The sequence below is a fragment of the Haliaeetus leucocephalus genome, unplaced genomic scaffold, assembly GCF_000737465.1.
Source record: "Haliaeetus leucocephalus isolate CR32 unplaced genomic scaffold, Haliaeetus_leucocephalus-4.0 Scaffold830, whole genome shotgun sequence".
Classification (NCBI taxonomy): domain Eukaryota; kingdom Metazoa; phylum Chordata; class Aves; order Accipitriformes; family Accipitridae; genus Haliaeetus; species Haliaeetus leucocephalus.
The window spans coordinates 3702562-3718356 of record NW_010973266.1 but is presented as its reverse complement, the minus strand read 5'-3'; the positions used below and the strand labels follow the sequence as shown (position 1 = coordinate 3718356).

Below are 15795 nucleotides of genomic sequence, written 5' to 3'. Positions count from 1 at the left end.
ATTTCTAACAGCCTATTTACCTTTTAGACCACTCTTGAGCACTGGGCTGACATTTTCATGAGACTATTTATTGCAATATGAAGTCTTGTTCCTCTATGGTCAGAGTCAGCTCAGAGTCCATCATCTTATATGTGATGTTTGGGATGTGTATCACTCCGCACTGAATCCCATTCGTCATCTTAATGATCAGTCCAGCTGTCTCAGAAGGTTCCTCTGCAGTTCTTCACAGCCAGCTTTCATCTCCACCATCCTAACTAATATCACCCACAAATTCAAGACCATTCCTCTTCCCAGACTGTTTATGAATATGCTGAATCATGTAGTCCCCAGGACACATCTCATGGATACATCACAGCAGATTTCCTTCCACTGCGTAAAATGGACGACTTATACCTGGTTGTATTTCCTATCTTTTAAGCCAGTTTTCACCCATGCAATATTCTCTTGTCCTACAGCTGCTTAGTCTCCTAAAGAGGCTTTGGTGAAAGGCCTTGGTCTAAAGCCTCCCTGAACTCCTAACAGGCTGCAATAGCAGCATCGTCCTTTTCCATCCACTTGTTAAGTCCTTCACAGCACTGTGATAGGTTTGTAAGACAAGATTTCCTGGCACAAAAGCTGTGTTGACTTGTCCCTGGCATGTCACAGCTGTTCAGGCACTAGCTCTTAATTACATTTGGAAGTAATTTGTCTGCTTCTGATGTACCAATTTGTAGTTTTCTGATTCCCCCTTGCAGCCTATTATAAAATTAGCCACATTTGTCACCTTTCAGTTCTCAGGGACCAAAGTTGTTTTTTTTTTTTTTCCCCACCTTATTCTATCTTTCCATTTGTAATCTACTTTAACCCTCCTTCCACAGACACCATAGCACGTCAGACATTTTTGGTAATATAATCCAAAATGAAGTTGGAGCTTAATTGGCCATATCATCCTTGGTCGGGTCTTACACTCTTGGCCTGGTGGCGGGCATGCCGGCATACATTATACTCAAGAAGATGACCAGCGCCTGATGCACACGAGACCGTAGTGCGGATGGAGGTGATCAAACATTTCCTACGGTATTAGCATTTCCAGAGTTGTCTGAAGGGTGGGAGGTGGCCTACAGTCACGACTCTCCACTCTCAGGAGTCCATTGCTTTCCTACTGCTAAGGAATGTCAGTGAGCACAGACCTCAACACGGGGCTAATATTTGACTTAGGGTAAAGGAGAAATATCCCTACCAACCACCTACATCTACGTATTCAGACTGATAGTTAATTCTGATCACTGACAAAAGAAAACTAGTATATGTTATTGTACAGCTCTCCATGCCATAAAATACTGCAACGCTATTGACAAAAGTCAGCTGGTATAAATGACTGGGCAGTGAATTATTAACTAATCTAATGGGTTTTCTGGTACAACTCAGATTATAGCAGTAAATTCCAAATTAATTTCACTGGGCCAAAGCTGCAGTTTTCCAATATAATTAAAAAGGAAAAACATAGAAAGAAGAGGCAAATCAAGTCAGCGCTTGCTGACGTTAAGTGGCTTTGACTTGAAAAGGTATTGCTAACATTCAAAAGTGAAAATGAGAAAGATAACTGGGTTAGAAAGACATTTGCAAGCTGCTTGCACTCTATTGACTTTAAACAAGAAGATAAGCCTTCTTCCTCCAACCTTGTTACCCCGAAGAATGAGTGAACTGTCAGAAAATCCTTATGGCTTGTGTAAATCCAATACACTGTATAGACAGGATACAGCAGTATCTCGCTCTTTTAACTGCCCCGATCTATTTTGTCTGGAGAACCATATTTATCACAGGAAACAAATGCCTCATCTGCTGATGTATTTAATTCAGATAATCTGAGAGGAGTTCAACACAGCCAATGAGCTTGGGATGCCAAAGGGATAAGGATGTCGGCTCGGATATTATTTGACCCCCAGGTTTTGCCTATCTCCTCCTGATCTGAGCAGTCCTCTGACACATTCACTAAACTAAATGGAACGATCTTTGAAGTAGTAGCACTCTTTTTGGGAGGCAGTAAAGACTATTTCTGTTAGTAAGGTAATTGGCTAGAGGCAAAGAAAAATCTCATAGTGAAGGAGGGAAAGGTCTTGTACCTAAGAACTGAAGCTGTCTGCAATAAAAAAATACCTAGCCAATATTAATATTTATATAGCTATTTATATTTATATTAATATTAATATACGAGTGGCTTCTCATATAAGGAAACAAACCTTCAATTAATGCATGGTATCTTGAGAAATTTCAACAATGTTAACAAATTTATTTTGAGTCTAGCTTATTAGCTAGTACTTAAAGGAATTTCTGTTGTTAGGAACATGACAGTTAGTCATGATTAGCCTGTTGGACAAGCCACGAGAGAGTTTGTTCTCTAACGGTGAATCAAGCACATTCTTAACTAAAGCCCTGCCTGAACTTTAGCAACTCAAATGCAAGTCAAGCAGAAACTCCCCGCATTTCTGAGGAGTCTGAGGTTTAAGATAGTAAGATAGAGGCAGAGAAGGAAGAAATTTTTTTTTTTTTACACTAAATAGAGTTAAACATGCCAAACCAATTCTTTACTGTTAAAAACCTGCAGGCAGGAGGTGAGCAGTAACTCTCAGGTGGTGTCTTACATCAGGCTCCCCGCAGTCGCACTCCTCTCCATCTTCCACGTAGCCATTCCCACACTTCTGTCCACCGAAGGACTCCTTGACTTCAGGCAAGTTAAACAGACACATTCCCACTCCTTTTTCCAGGCTGTTTTCCAGGTCCTTTCTACTGCAGCTACTGAATACCATGGGAAATGGATAGCTAGAAGAACAGTACACAGCGACAAAAAGACAGATAGTATTATCAGATGAAAACATCTCTTTCCTGTCACGCTGGTGACCTTTTAGCACATCTGTGCACTAACAAGAAGATTGCATTCATTTTTTTTTTTAACCCTTTAACACAGGATTGAGATACAGCAATTCATGGTAAGATTGAGCCGAACACATTTGTAATAATTTCTGACTATAAGTAAGGGAATTTCCATCTTTTTCACTTAAATTTGTAGTGGCTTTTAAGGATTGGAAGTGTTCACATTTGGAATTCCTTCTCCCTCTTTTGCATATGTAGTTATAGAGCAAATTTTGATCACCACCCTAAAGAAATGCTGGGCTTGCAAGGAGGATTCCTGCATTTACAGGACTGCAAAACATCCTAATCCTTCGTGAAAAATTTAGCCTCGAATGGCAAATTCATTCATCTTGCTCTGCAGTATGGCAAACTTCCTGCTCTTTTCAGGAAAAAAACAACAGAGAAAAACACCGAGTTACTTGATAAGAGCCTGCTTCTGCAATTCATCAAAATTGAACTTAGGAACTGCGTGATTAAAGCAAATACAGTTCTGGTTTTAAATCAGGATGACTCTAAGACGCTACCGAAGATACCCATATTTTGAATTCACACTGCTGAGAGCAGGATTTGGCCCTGCTGTGCAGGTACATAGTGGCTTTGATTTCTTTTGCAAAACACACGGACAATGTTAGCAAGATGATCCAGTGTAGTACAAATATCACCATGTAATTTGTGTTTTTCTGTTGGAGGACTTAATTCCATTTTTACTAATGGATGTTTGCCGTTTGACTCACAGATATGAGTCACCTGGGTGGCACCTGGGTCTGGCCATCAGTGTCATGTCCTAAAGTCTGCTGCACCCTCTCTGCACTGGGATGTGCACATGGTTATGTTAAATCTGTATCACAATTAAGTCATAAACCAGCATCTCCCCTAAGACTTGGTACCTTCGTCGCTGCTGCTCTGTGGTCCAGCAGTAATTCAACACTATGGCAGCACAGGGAGCCAACCTGGTAATGACTGGACTTTATTCACTAAATGCTTTGTACCACTCACGCGTTATTAGGGCATAATCTTTACAGACAAGCAAGATAATAGATGGAAGTTCTGCACTGCTGAACTTCAGACTTCGATTAATCTACTGTTGCTTCTAATATCCTGAAATGAAAAGCTTGCTTTGTGAATGATGATGCCAATAGGTATCAGAAAGGGATCGTTTCTATTAAAATAACCAAATGTTTGACAATCACAAATGCAATAGAGCTTCCTATGCTGACATAAGGAGGTTAATTAGGATCTTCTAGAAACATTATGGGTACCTTACGGAACAGAATTTATTTTGTGCCTATTTAAAATTACGTCTTTTACAGATTCTTTTGCAATAAAACAGCCAGCCCATTGGAAAAGAACATAAACAGGACTCTGAAGAAAATAATTTTTGTGTATCACTATAGGGCTTGTCTAGTTAAACTAAACAGTTCTGTGATTCACTGACATATGACTTCAGAAAGTTAATAGGCATCGCCACTTAAAAAACTGATTTCTGGAAAACATCAATGTTTAGGCAAAATGACAGAGTCTAAGATAAACAAAGAAATTTTAGAATAGCGTGAGGTAGGAGTCAGGCTGCTAGCTGCAGCTCTGGGCCCCAAGGGAAAACAGGGAAGGTACTAGGAGTAATGGAATAGAAAATAAAGGCACTTGGGAAACTTCCTACTGACCATTTTATATTGAGCAATTGGAGATGTTCTTAACAGGACACCACAAACTCCTGTTCTACTCTTAGCTTGATTGGAAAAAAACCCCTCAAAATTTCATGTACGTGACTATGAACAAGTAGATGGATGTACACTACCATCAAACACCAGAAAAAAACTCAAGAAACCCAGATACATCTGACTGATAAATCCTGCACAAAATATATGAGTGCTTGATCAGACATGATCCTTGTATCAAAGTATGAATAAATGAATACTGCATCATCCAGGCAAGACCCTTCACTTCAGTGACACAGATTTACTTTGATATCCACTGAGATGAGACAGGGAGACAGGCATACCTTACACAGACTGAAATCAATTCAGGAACACAAATAATGCATTTTTCCCTGTGCCATATGTCTCAGCCGCACATGGATCATCAGAATAGCTCACCAGTCAAAACTGTCAATATTTTAGGGCTCTTCCTTTGTATCCATGAATGCTCAGGGTCATTTGCATGAATGTGAGATGTGTCTGTCCATCACCGGGAGAACAGAATCCTTACTCTGTACCAGAGGTGAAGTAATGTCATTGTTAATGAATGAGGTTTCTGTTTCCCCCCAAAGGAACTTCAAGCTGTTTCCTATTTTGAACTAAGAGATCCATTCATCTTCTGGCTTTTCCTGCTCTTGACGCTGATTTCCTCAGCTGACATCAGTGCAGCACATGTTATTTGATGAAATTTTCTGAAAATACTTTTTCTTTACCAAGTAAGCCCAAAATAAAGCAACACAAAACCAGACATGAACCCAACAAGTGGAAACAGAGAGCAACCGAAGGGTAACCACACCATGCAAGAGAAGATCCCACATCAATTGATGCCAGTTGGTATTTCATTGGAAACATAATTGATCTTTAATACCGTCATATTCTGACACATAACCATTCTTCATTTTTTTGACAAAAAAAAAATCCCATGTAAAGCCACAGCATTTGATCATTGTGATTTTAGGCTACATTTTGGCGCTCTTAGCAATTTTAAAGCTTTTTCATCAGAAGCATGAAATCCCTGGCAGATGGGAAGGGAAGCTATAGATACCAGATGTCAGTAGCATTAGGCACGATGTTTAAGTGAATCTGGAGCTTGGGAAAAATGACGAAGTAATGGTTATGTGAAAGAAACTCGTCCTCTGAACAAATGCAGCAAGCTTCCTTGCGCTACCCTCTTAAGAGGGTTCAGACCTCACCTGGAAGGACTACCTTTGGTGGGAAAAGGTAATGGGGTCTCCACAGTGAAGTCAGTCCTTGACCTGTCTCCAAGATTTCAGTAACATGCTAAACAGGGATATTTGTGCTTTCCGTGGTAGCTCAGACACTTACCCTATTGGAAAAACCCTCAGCTACCAGATAATATGGGCCATTGGAGAACCTTCCAGAGGTGAAAAATTCATTAGCAATCAGTATATTCCATTATCCTTCACTCCAGACATTTTCTTTTACTGATCCTTATTTTTCCACAGTTGGGAAGAGAAAGGAAACTTTAGTCCAACCTAATTCCTATTCTAAGATGCTGAATAGCCCACACATTTTCTACACTCTTTCAATCTGTAGATTTAATACACAATGGATCATTTTGTCAAACCATTCTGGCCGTGGGTACAACTCTACAGAACTCAAATTGTGCCTAGCACTACATCAGTCTCTTCAGTGGGTTTGCAGCAAGGAAAATAATTTCAGAGTCCTTCTAACCCTCTTGAATCCACAGCATTCCTCAGTGTCTCTTGGTGCTTAAAAGATGCACTTAATCTCAAGCAACGGATATCCTAGTTCCCAGCAAAAATAGCTTTGACTGCTCCTGCAGATGAGAGCCTCACAGTAGTAAGAGGATGCCTGGTAATTGATTCCTTTAGAAACAGAGTCTGGACTTGTCCCATTCATTTATATTTCAAGCACTCAAGCCATTCAAATGCCAGTTTCCTTTATGTAGTTTTGCATTTAGCCTGTATTAGATGGCTCCTTTCACTAACTAAGTGAAGTGGCATCATCACTGCGTCAAGTCCCTTTTAAGAACAGAGTTCTTTGTACTAGCACCGCGTTGCCCAGCACAGACTTTTTTTTGCATGAACTATAAAAGTTCCTCTCCATCATCTCCATTTCAGAGGCATTCCCCCTCCTAATGGGCTGAATTACAAGAGAGTACAAGCACAGCAAGAGAGTCACTGCCCCAGAAAATTACAGTCTTAAGAGATCAGACAGCCAAAACATTCAGGAGAAACAGTGGCTACTGATTCACGCAGGTCAGCTACCGACCTAGCACCGATACCAGCGCTGAGGCTGGTGTACCACGTTCACCATTGCTGTTTTTCCCATTGCTCCATCTGGAAAATGCCTGCAGGGGCACTGACTCAGGCTGCAGGAGACCTTTGCTCCACTCCAATCCCTACCACTGCATTGCAGCAATACCTGGGGAAAGCCAGCTGAAGAGAAATTCCCTCGGTTCCTCCAAACCATGTCTATCTACTTCTTTAGGCGTCTAAACATTTAGTACCTTGGATCTACCTCCTCTGTGTTCCTCCACCATAAAACACAACATATTTTGCTGTTTCTTAAGAAGCATCACTGAAGTGGTGATGCCATCAATGCTTCTGGCAATTCTCTATGCATTGCACAGGAGGATAAACTGCAGGTTCATAATATCTTGAAAACTATTATTTTGATTATTATGATTATTGCTATCCAATCTCAATTTTTTTTTCTTATTCAAGAACTGTAGGACTTTGATAAAGTAACCACCTTGCTCTCTCAAAAATGTTGGTATATATACACACACATACATTATGTGAATATATAAATTATGTATCTATTTATAGGGTTCATTTATTCCAGTTCATATCGCAACCTGATTATTCAGCATTATGGCAATGTTTGTACAGAGCCTTTTACCAAAAGGCCCTGAAGTGTTTTACAATTATTCACTCAATTAAAATGCACAACAGCCCCAAAGAGCTCTATTAAGTACCACCAGGCCTTCCTCCCTAAGGTAATATGATAATTGGAGATTATATTAATTTTAAAAGGGCATTTTGATTTTCTAGAGCATACTTATTGAAACAACTGTTGACTAGCTGATTTCCAAAGGTGCAGAAAACTGGGACCGGACTTTGTCCAGAATGCTTGAAAAATCAAGCCTGAGAGGCTACATCTGGAAATAGCTACGGTATCAGCTGTGCTTTTTAGGAGCACGAAGGTGCCCAAGGACAAGAGGGATGCTGAGTCCCAGCCCCCTGAGTTGGAAATTTCACTAGTCAAGCACCTGAATTTCCAACACTTTCCATGCCAACACCTTGTCTGAACTGAACGTTGCAGAGTCTCTGTGTCTTGTCTCAACCTGGGACCCTTTGAGATTCAGAAATATGAATACTTACTCTCCAAAATGCTTAGGTTTTGGCTGCACAGTGGCTCACAACTGGAGAAGAGGAGAGCAACTCAGATCCCTTTATTGGAGGCAGAAGACGTGAGTTTGAGCTCCCTCTTGTTCAGACTCTACAAGAATGACTTACGCACAAATGTGAAGGTTTTCTGTTGCATATCCCAGTCTTACACAGGAACCTACAAATGGGGGGGGGTTAACTTAAAAAATAGAGATAGGGTTGCTTTTGTTAATTCAGGTATAAGTTATTTTTCCATGCAAAAAATGTCAGCAGTAGAGAGAGTAACACAAGAATAAACCTCTAGAAGGTGGAAGCTTAAGCGACATGAATGTTTCTAGACCCAGTGAGGTGTTGATTTCAAGAAACTGTGACAATTTTCCAGCCTCCTCTAACTCCCGATCTAATTGACATAATTCTTTCCCACTAAAAGGCAGCCCCCTTGGTTTTAACCTTCTAGACTTTATTACTGCTTTCCATCTCTTGAAAGCAACTTTTTATGGTCTCCTAAGAGAGATGAGCCTACTAGAATAAAACTGAATTTGCTATTAGATGACATTTTTTGACACTTCAGCTATTCTGTACAGCAAGTATGTTAATGAATTAGTAAGCATAAAGAACCTCACAGAATTAGGTATTAAGCAGGAGATAAAATCCAGTTTTCTTTGATATTGAAATAGGTGTTCAAATACTACACATCCCTTCGTGTATCAAGCTCTGTCATTACACCTTATTTCATACACTTCATGTTTTAATAGCAATTGTTTAAAATTAGATAAGTGCCATAATATGGAAGGGCTTTTTAATCTATTATTTAAACATTGTCTTCATTTGTAAGTACTTCTGAGGGAGAAAGACACAAACGCAGTTTTAAAGTAGATCCCCCAAGCACAATAAGGGGAGACGCTAAAGGTAGCTGCAGATTCTCTCCCACCCAAAGCTTTTGCCAATGGCAAACACCCAGGATAACTGGGAGGAGGGGGTAAACTGGAGGACTCTTTGCGCTCCTGGAAGATGCGCAGGCGCTTGCAAGCAGCACATGATAGAGCTTTGTACAAGACACCAGTCCCAGAGCTGATGGGCCACATCTTTTTCAGCAGTGTTGGAAGGATTCAGCTAAAAATGTAGAGTGGTTTTATATATAAGTATTGAAATGGGAAGTTTGCTTCAAAAGGCGCTAGATGTCTGACAACTCATACTTATTTTTCTAGCCTATTTTTCACTCTCTTGCTCCTCTTTTATAGTTTTAATCCCTAGAGCATCAATAAAGTAGAGCACGGAATTGGGCCATGTAGTTATACATGACATCAAAGCTCTTGCTGTCTGAGTTCATGGTCAGTGATTTAAAAATTTCTCCTACAGCTTTTGTCATGTTCACTACATGGTAGTTTTTACACTTCCAATAAATAACTATGAATATGTCACACTAGTGGTTAATTTAATTGATATGTAGTGGCAATGGCTTGTTGTGCTACAATGAAATTTCCAGGGTTATTGAAAAGAAAGTCTTTCCAAGTAAATGTTTAAACTTCATACACAAATGCTTTAGCTTCATTTTAATTTGGCCCTGGGGACAGTGCAGATTCCCAGAATGCATTCAAGTAATCTCACTTCAGGTGCCTAGACTGGATTGCCATAGCCCCAGCTGAGAGTTGACCTCTCCCATTAAACTGAAGGTGAAAATTTAACTACCTGAAATATTCAAAAAGGCAGATTTATAATACTGAATGTGGGACTTCTGGGCAGAAAGCAGCGATGAAACAAACGGCTGGATGGTTCAGGAAAGTACATTCTGCAAAGGAACAACACTTAATGGCTTTATACAGTATACACTGTCATGGCTTGCTATTTCTGCAGTCACAAAACTGCCAAATAAAACATTATTAGCAGTTACTTTTACTTTGACAAATGTGTGGTCAGAGAAGTTTTTTCTTGTTGAGAGGCCTATTGTGACTTTCCTTTCTGTGTTCTGGGGGTGAAGCAATACTAAACCAATTTATCAATCCTGACAGTATTCTGACTATATGCTGGAGTTATCTGCATTGCAAAAGCTCTATGGGAATTGAACTCAGACAACTGTTCTTCCTGCTGGAAACTAGACAGCCAAGGAAAGTAGCTATAATCAGTTTGAATTTGCCTCTGGCTCATCTTTTGCTCCGTTTCCTTTTAGACCACTACCTCATTAATAAAAATTTGCTGGATTGCCCAGAGTTCAGGTTTCACAATCTACTACTTAGAAATTGAGGTTAATCCAATGCTGACTACAGTAAAAGTGAAAAAGCAACAAATAGCAGAGGGAGGGATGAAAAGGCCAGGTCAGGTCTGGTCCCAGGCTAAAGAAAAGCAGGGCAGCAGGCAGACCCTGCCTGCCAGCAGTTGCCAGCAACGAAGGAAAAAACGGGTAGAGAAGAAGCACAACCAGAATGCCCCCTTCTTAAGTTTGTCACACAAAAGACAACATCCTCAGCACGTGACGAGCAAATAAAGACAAATGGTCCATCCCATTGCTCAAAATACCTTGCTGAAGATCAGCTTCCTACTGATTTCTGGTTAGATAAAAGGCACCGGTTGACCTGGCTTGAAAGGCTGGGGCAGCGCGACATCATGATGACACTTCATTTCGTTCCCAACATGATTTTACAATCAGCTTTTGTTTTAGGCAGTTACGTTGTGATTTTCTCCCTTGAAAAACCTTGGAATTGTTTTTTAAATGGGTCAGGAGCAGACTGGGAGAAAACATAAATAAATCTGACTTTGGGAACTGTTTTGAGAGAAGGACTTTATAGAGAGCATGTTTGGATGAGGGGGAAGAACAAAATAATTTTTCAAAAACCAAAGCAGACCAAACAAAAGGGAATATCGAACCCAAATTGTAATACAGAAAAATCAACCTATGGTATTTATTTATGGACATTTCCCCCTTTCACCAGTACAAGCTCCTGTCCTGCCCATGTGTATCCTAAACACAACTCGTGATATGCTGCACCCTAAAGAACGAAAGAAGTATACACGGTTATCCTCCCAGCTGATGTTGTGATCACTGTGACCAGCTTGATTTAAAAACCTGCCATACTGAGGGTACTTGGCCTTAGCAGATGGATTTGGGCGAGGATGAGCCCGTACGTCAGGTCAGCAGATCAAATGACAGCAAATTAAGGGAAGAGGACTCCGAGGAGGGCCAAACAAGGAGGAACCCAGGCCAGGGAGAAGAGATTTGGGAAGCAGTCCTCTGGACAAGGTATGTGAAGAAGCTGGCAATGGGAAAAGCAGTAGCAGAAGCACTAAGAGAATGAAGCTTGTGGAAATGCCAGGCAGCGAGACATGGGTGCTAGAGAAAAACGTGTGAGCCCTGCAAAAAGCTAGAAAGAATATATACCTGGGGGACAGGCTCGTATTGATTTCACTTAACATCAGTACTACCCAGTCTCTTAATAAATCAGGACATCAAGACAGGAGTATCAGACTTGCAAGCAGCATGGCTCAATTTTTTTTTTTTTCTTTTAGAAGATCCAAAGGAAAGATAAGTGCCAGAAATCAGACTGCGTTCCCCCAGCATTTCCACCTTCCTTTCTTCTGCTACAAGATCAACACTGAGCAAAAAGCAGTTTATCCCATATCACCTAAATCACCTCAGACAAATGAAAGTGGAGTTCTTTCACACACACACACAAGTATAAAATAACAATTAATCACTTTTTCTAGCTTCTCTTTTCTTTTTCACAAAGCTCAAACAAAGAAAATAAACTAATTAGTAGCAGCATTGTATGTAACCATTATTTCAAGCCATGAAGAAAGAATGGACCCAGCCATGACCTGAGACTTAGAGATCCTTAAGGGAGCAAATTTAAACTTTCACTTACAGGAATGAAAGGCTTCTGAGAAATCTTAAGGACTCCATAGGTATCCTAATGAAATCCTGGCCTTATTGAAGTCCATAGGAGCTTTTCTACCAAATTTGAAGGAGCCTGGATTTCACGCCCAGTGCTGGTTGGCTGCCAGGAGAACATCAGTGACGAAGATGAGCACAATCTCCATGCTATGTTAGAAGCAGTCAGAAAGGCTCCCTAGGACACCAGTTATTTCACCTCTTTATTTTTCAGTGACTTTACACTAAAATAGGTGGTTGCTTATCTTCATCTCACCACTGGGGCTGTGCCATTCAGTTTTAAAAAGGTGAAATGGAGCCTACGTGCATTTCTGCCACAAGAATCCCACAGTAAATGCATCTGGGACTTTGTAATAGGCTTTGACGTTAGAAAAGAAAAAGAATGACTTTGCAGGAAGCAATTGTTGGGGTAAAATGGACATCTTCTACTGAATTTTAAACATTTTGCACATCTATCCCAGGCACAAAAAGACTCTGTGATTCCCATGACAACTGTGGCAAATGCAGCTGTAGGCATCATTTAATTACAGTGATTCAGCCTTCCAAGTCAACATCAATTCCTTAAAGTGCTGTGGGGCATACAACACATGTTCAAAAAGGAGCATTCATGTGACCTTAAGAATATGCCCTTTTAGGTATGTTTCCATTTATACTCTGGGAATTTGGAATTCATTAACACCAATTAAAACTGGACATTGTGTGTTTAATTCTCCATGCACTGCACTACAGATTTATCCCTGCAGGTTGAAAAGTTTTTTTGATGAACCAGAAAGCCAAGATAAAGGGAAATGTCCTTATATGATTTGTTCTCATGGGTCATGGCAATAGCAGTACTGCAGGAGAAAAATGTCCCTTACAGAGCTATATTTTCTATGGATATTACACCGACAAGACAAAACGCAGCTGAGCTCTCACATACCAGCATCCAAGTCAGTAAAACTGTACCCATTCTGGATACATCACATAGTAGAAACCATGACTTGTCCTTAAGTATCTGCTATAAATAATCACACCAGAAGTAAAATGTGTTTTCATTTGAGAAGTAACCTCTCTCCTTGTCAGCTTCACTTACAGAAAATGCATGCTGTAAATCTGTACGAGTTCTCCTCTAGAATACACCAGAAAAGCCAAATATTTTCACTTCTAACAGCACATCTACTGAAATGTGAAAGACTAAACTAAAATAAAAAGCACTATCTTTTCTTTAAAGACCTGCCCCGTAGCTCAGTGTGCTAATTATTAACAGTGACCCACTCCTATAAAGGACTGGGAAACGTGCAATGTATTTCGACCAACGGTACTCATTCTTCAACGCACATCTTATTTACCACAACAATTAAATGTATCTGTAATGTATGGAAATTATTAACAAAAAGGAATGCCAAATGCAGTTAAGACATGGGGCTACTTGGAGTTAAGTGAAAGACTGACATAAATCTATTCTGTAATCTCATGGCTGTTTCCTACTAAAGGAAGGACCAGAATGCAATGTGCTAAATTACTAGGGCACAGGGATATGTTGCTTAAGTTTTTTTTAAAAAGCAGTTGCACTGCTGGCACAACAGACCTAGCTCTGTCACAAGCAATTTATTACATCGGTATATCAACTTTATTAAAAAAAGAAAAAGACAACAAAGAAGTCTGTCTTTGTGCAGAGCTCAGCTCAGACTGGTTTGGAAACATAAACAGCTTCAGAGTTTAATTAGAAACTGTTTACATCTTAAAGATAATTTCATTTTCTTCAAATTGTAACAGAGGTAATTCCAGATAGTTCTGCTGACTCCACAGTTTAATGTCTTTAAGCTGCCAGACTGAAAAATGCAAAGTGAGGTCTGCACAGCTGAAAACAAACTGAGAGGGGTCAGGAAATACTGCACTAGCTAATAATGGTTTGATTAACGTTTAACAGCTCTGCAGCTACAAGATGCTGTGAGATGTCTAAAAAGAAGAAAAGAGAACCAGTCAGTAAATTAAAGTGTCCTTTCCTACACTGTATTTCTGATTTCTGTCCCATTTCTAGCATGACCTTTTGCTCCCCCCCCTTTTTTTTTCCTTAGCTTTTTTCTTTTCTTCCTTTTTTTTTTTTTTTCCTTGTGAAGTATTGGAATAACTGGTTTTCACTTCAAGTTGATTTGGTACCAAAGCCAAAATGCTGTTTGCATGGCACACCTGACTGTCTCCTGAAGTTAGCATGCTGGAAATCTCTGGAGGGTGTATGTTTTCATAGCCCAGTTTGGTAGCCTCCAGTTCAGAGTTTGAATAATCAAAATCAAGGTGACCTTATATCCTGCTTCCTTGAGATCATTTTTCAAAAAGAAGAAATGTGATTGAAACTAATACTTAATACAGTAAACGATACATATGATTAGTACTTTCCTAACTTGTCCCTAATAGATTTTAACTATGTTTTATTTATTTACATACATTTTTATAATGTAGTTAATTTTTTTTTTTTTTGTATGGCAGTTAAAAAACAAAAATCAAACAAAAGCAGATGACAACAAGGCTTCCTACAAAAGCCTTTGAGAGTCAACCCTACTGAGCAGAACGGTTCTCTAGGAGACATCAGCCACCCATTTATCATGCAAATATATATTTATGCATTATAAAATCAGCATTACTGTTACTTGCCTTCTTTTGATGTGCAGTCCTAAATCTCATTAATGATAATGGGTGATACACGAGGGAAGAACAGACCTGCAGCACCATCAAAGGACATCAGTTGTGTAACATACTTTAAGGACAGGGTGCTGTTCCCCCAGACGCTGCCCTTGGTGGGGAAGGCAGACAGAGAAGCTGCTGAGCATCTCCTCACCCTGACCCAATCCTGCTCTTCACAGTTACCCCGGCTGCATCGGGATAACTGTGCGCCTGAACTGCAAGGCAGATCACTAAATAATCCTCATTAGCATACGTTCTTCTGCCTCCACCAGCCTTGTTTTTAACTTGGATGATTTCCATCATCTGGATTATCATGTAGCCCCCCAAAACGTTATTTGAGTTCACCAGAGGTGGAATTAAACTGCAGCACAGGAGTAAACCAGGTTGGGGTTTAGATCCACAGGCCAATTTCTCTGCCCAAATCCCTATTTCGTGGTGTTTGCTGTGGGTGTAATGTGATAATCAGAAATATCTGATGGCTTTTGGATAGAGATCCTACACCTAGATTCTATAACTCACATGCCCATGACCTACCATTTAATTTTACTTTAATAGAGAGAACAAATACCTAATCCAAGTTGTGACACCTCAGTGCCTCTGGGGAGCATTTCTAGAAGCACCCTTAGACCCCAGCAGTTTGGGGAAGAGGGACCGTACTGATTGCTGGACTCCTGAAATACCAGCTACATGCAAGTACTAAAACTTCTCCTAGCCCTACCCTTCCATTGAGCATGAACACCGGAGAAATCTTAAAAGCCTGAGCACTGCAGAATCTGAATCAGAGCATTTACACTGGGAAAATCAGGAAACAAAACACAATAAGACCTTCAACCATGTGAAAGTAGCATGAACTGGGCACGGGGGGAAGAGGAGAAAGCAAAGAAATAGCTATTTTAGATGTCTGATAATATACTTGCCACCTCAAAGGGCTGTCAATAGAGGGTAGACAATATAACCAATTTTTCTTTGCCAGCAGAAACGGATGCTATAAATGACACAGACTAAAGTGTACTGCACCTTCCCTTGGCCACTGAACTTAACACATAAAAGGGAAGTGTCAAATATAACTGTTTCTCACTTGCAGGACAGCTGCCTTTCAAGCATAACTTCTTCTCCCAGATCATACAGCACTACGCTTTCAAAACAGTTGGGAATTGGCCTGTAACATGCAACAAAGAACAGATGTTTCCTAACCTAATCCTTGGATGCCTTGGCCACTCGTATAATGAACCTACGGACCAGTTTATCACCAGTAAGGCAAATGGGAATGTTCACATTTACAGTATCTTCT

General features: G+C 40.1%; 1 protein-coding gene across 2 annotated transcripts in view; it reads right to left on the bottom strand.

The window, feature by feature from the left end:
• The window catches only part of ADAM12 (ADAM metallopeptidase domain 12), a 185293-nt gene that overhangs the window by 30735 nt on the left and 138763 nt on the right, over positions 1 to 15795 (bottom strand). The window contains exon 12 of one of the 2 annotated variants that reach the window (XM_010581959.1): positions 2622 to 2799. The exons of the other annotated variant lie outside the window; for it this stretch is intronic. Within the exon in view, the coding sequence (XP_010580261.1) occupies positions 2622 to 2799 (178 nt within the window). The remainder of the gene's footprint in view (positions 1 to 2621; positions 2800 to 15795) is intronic. 2 annotated transcript variants of the gene reach the window in all.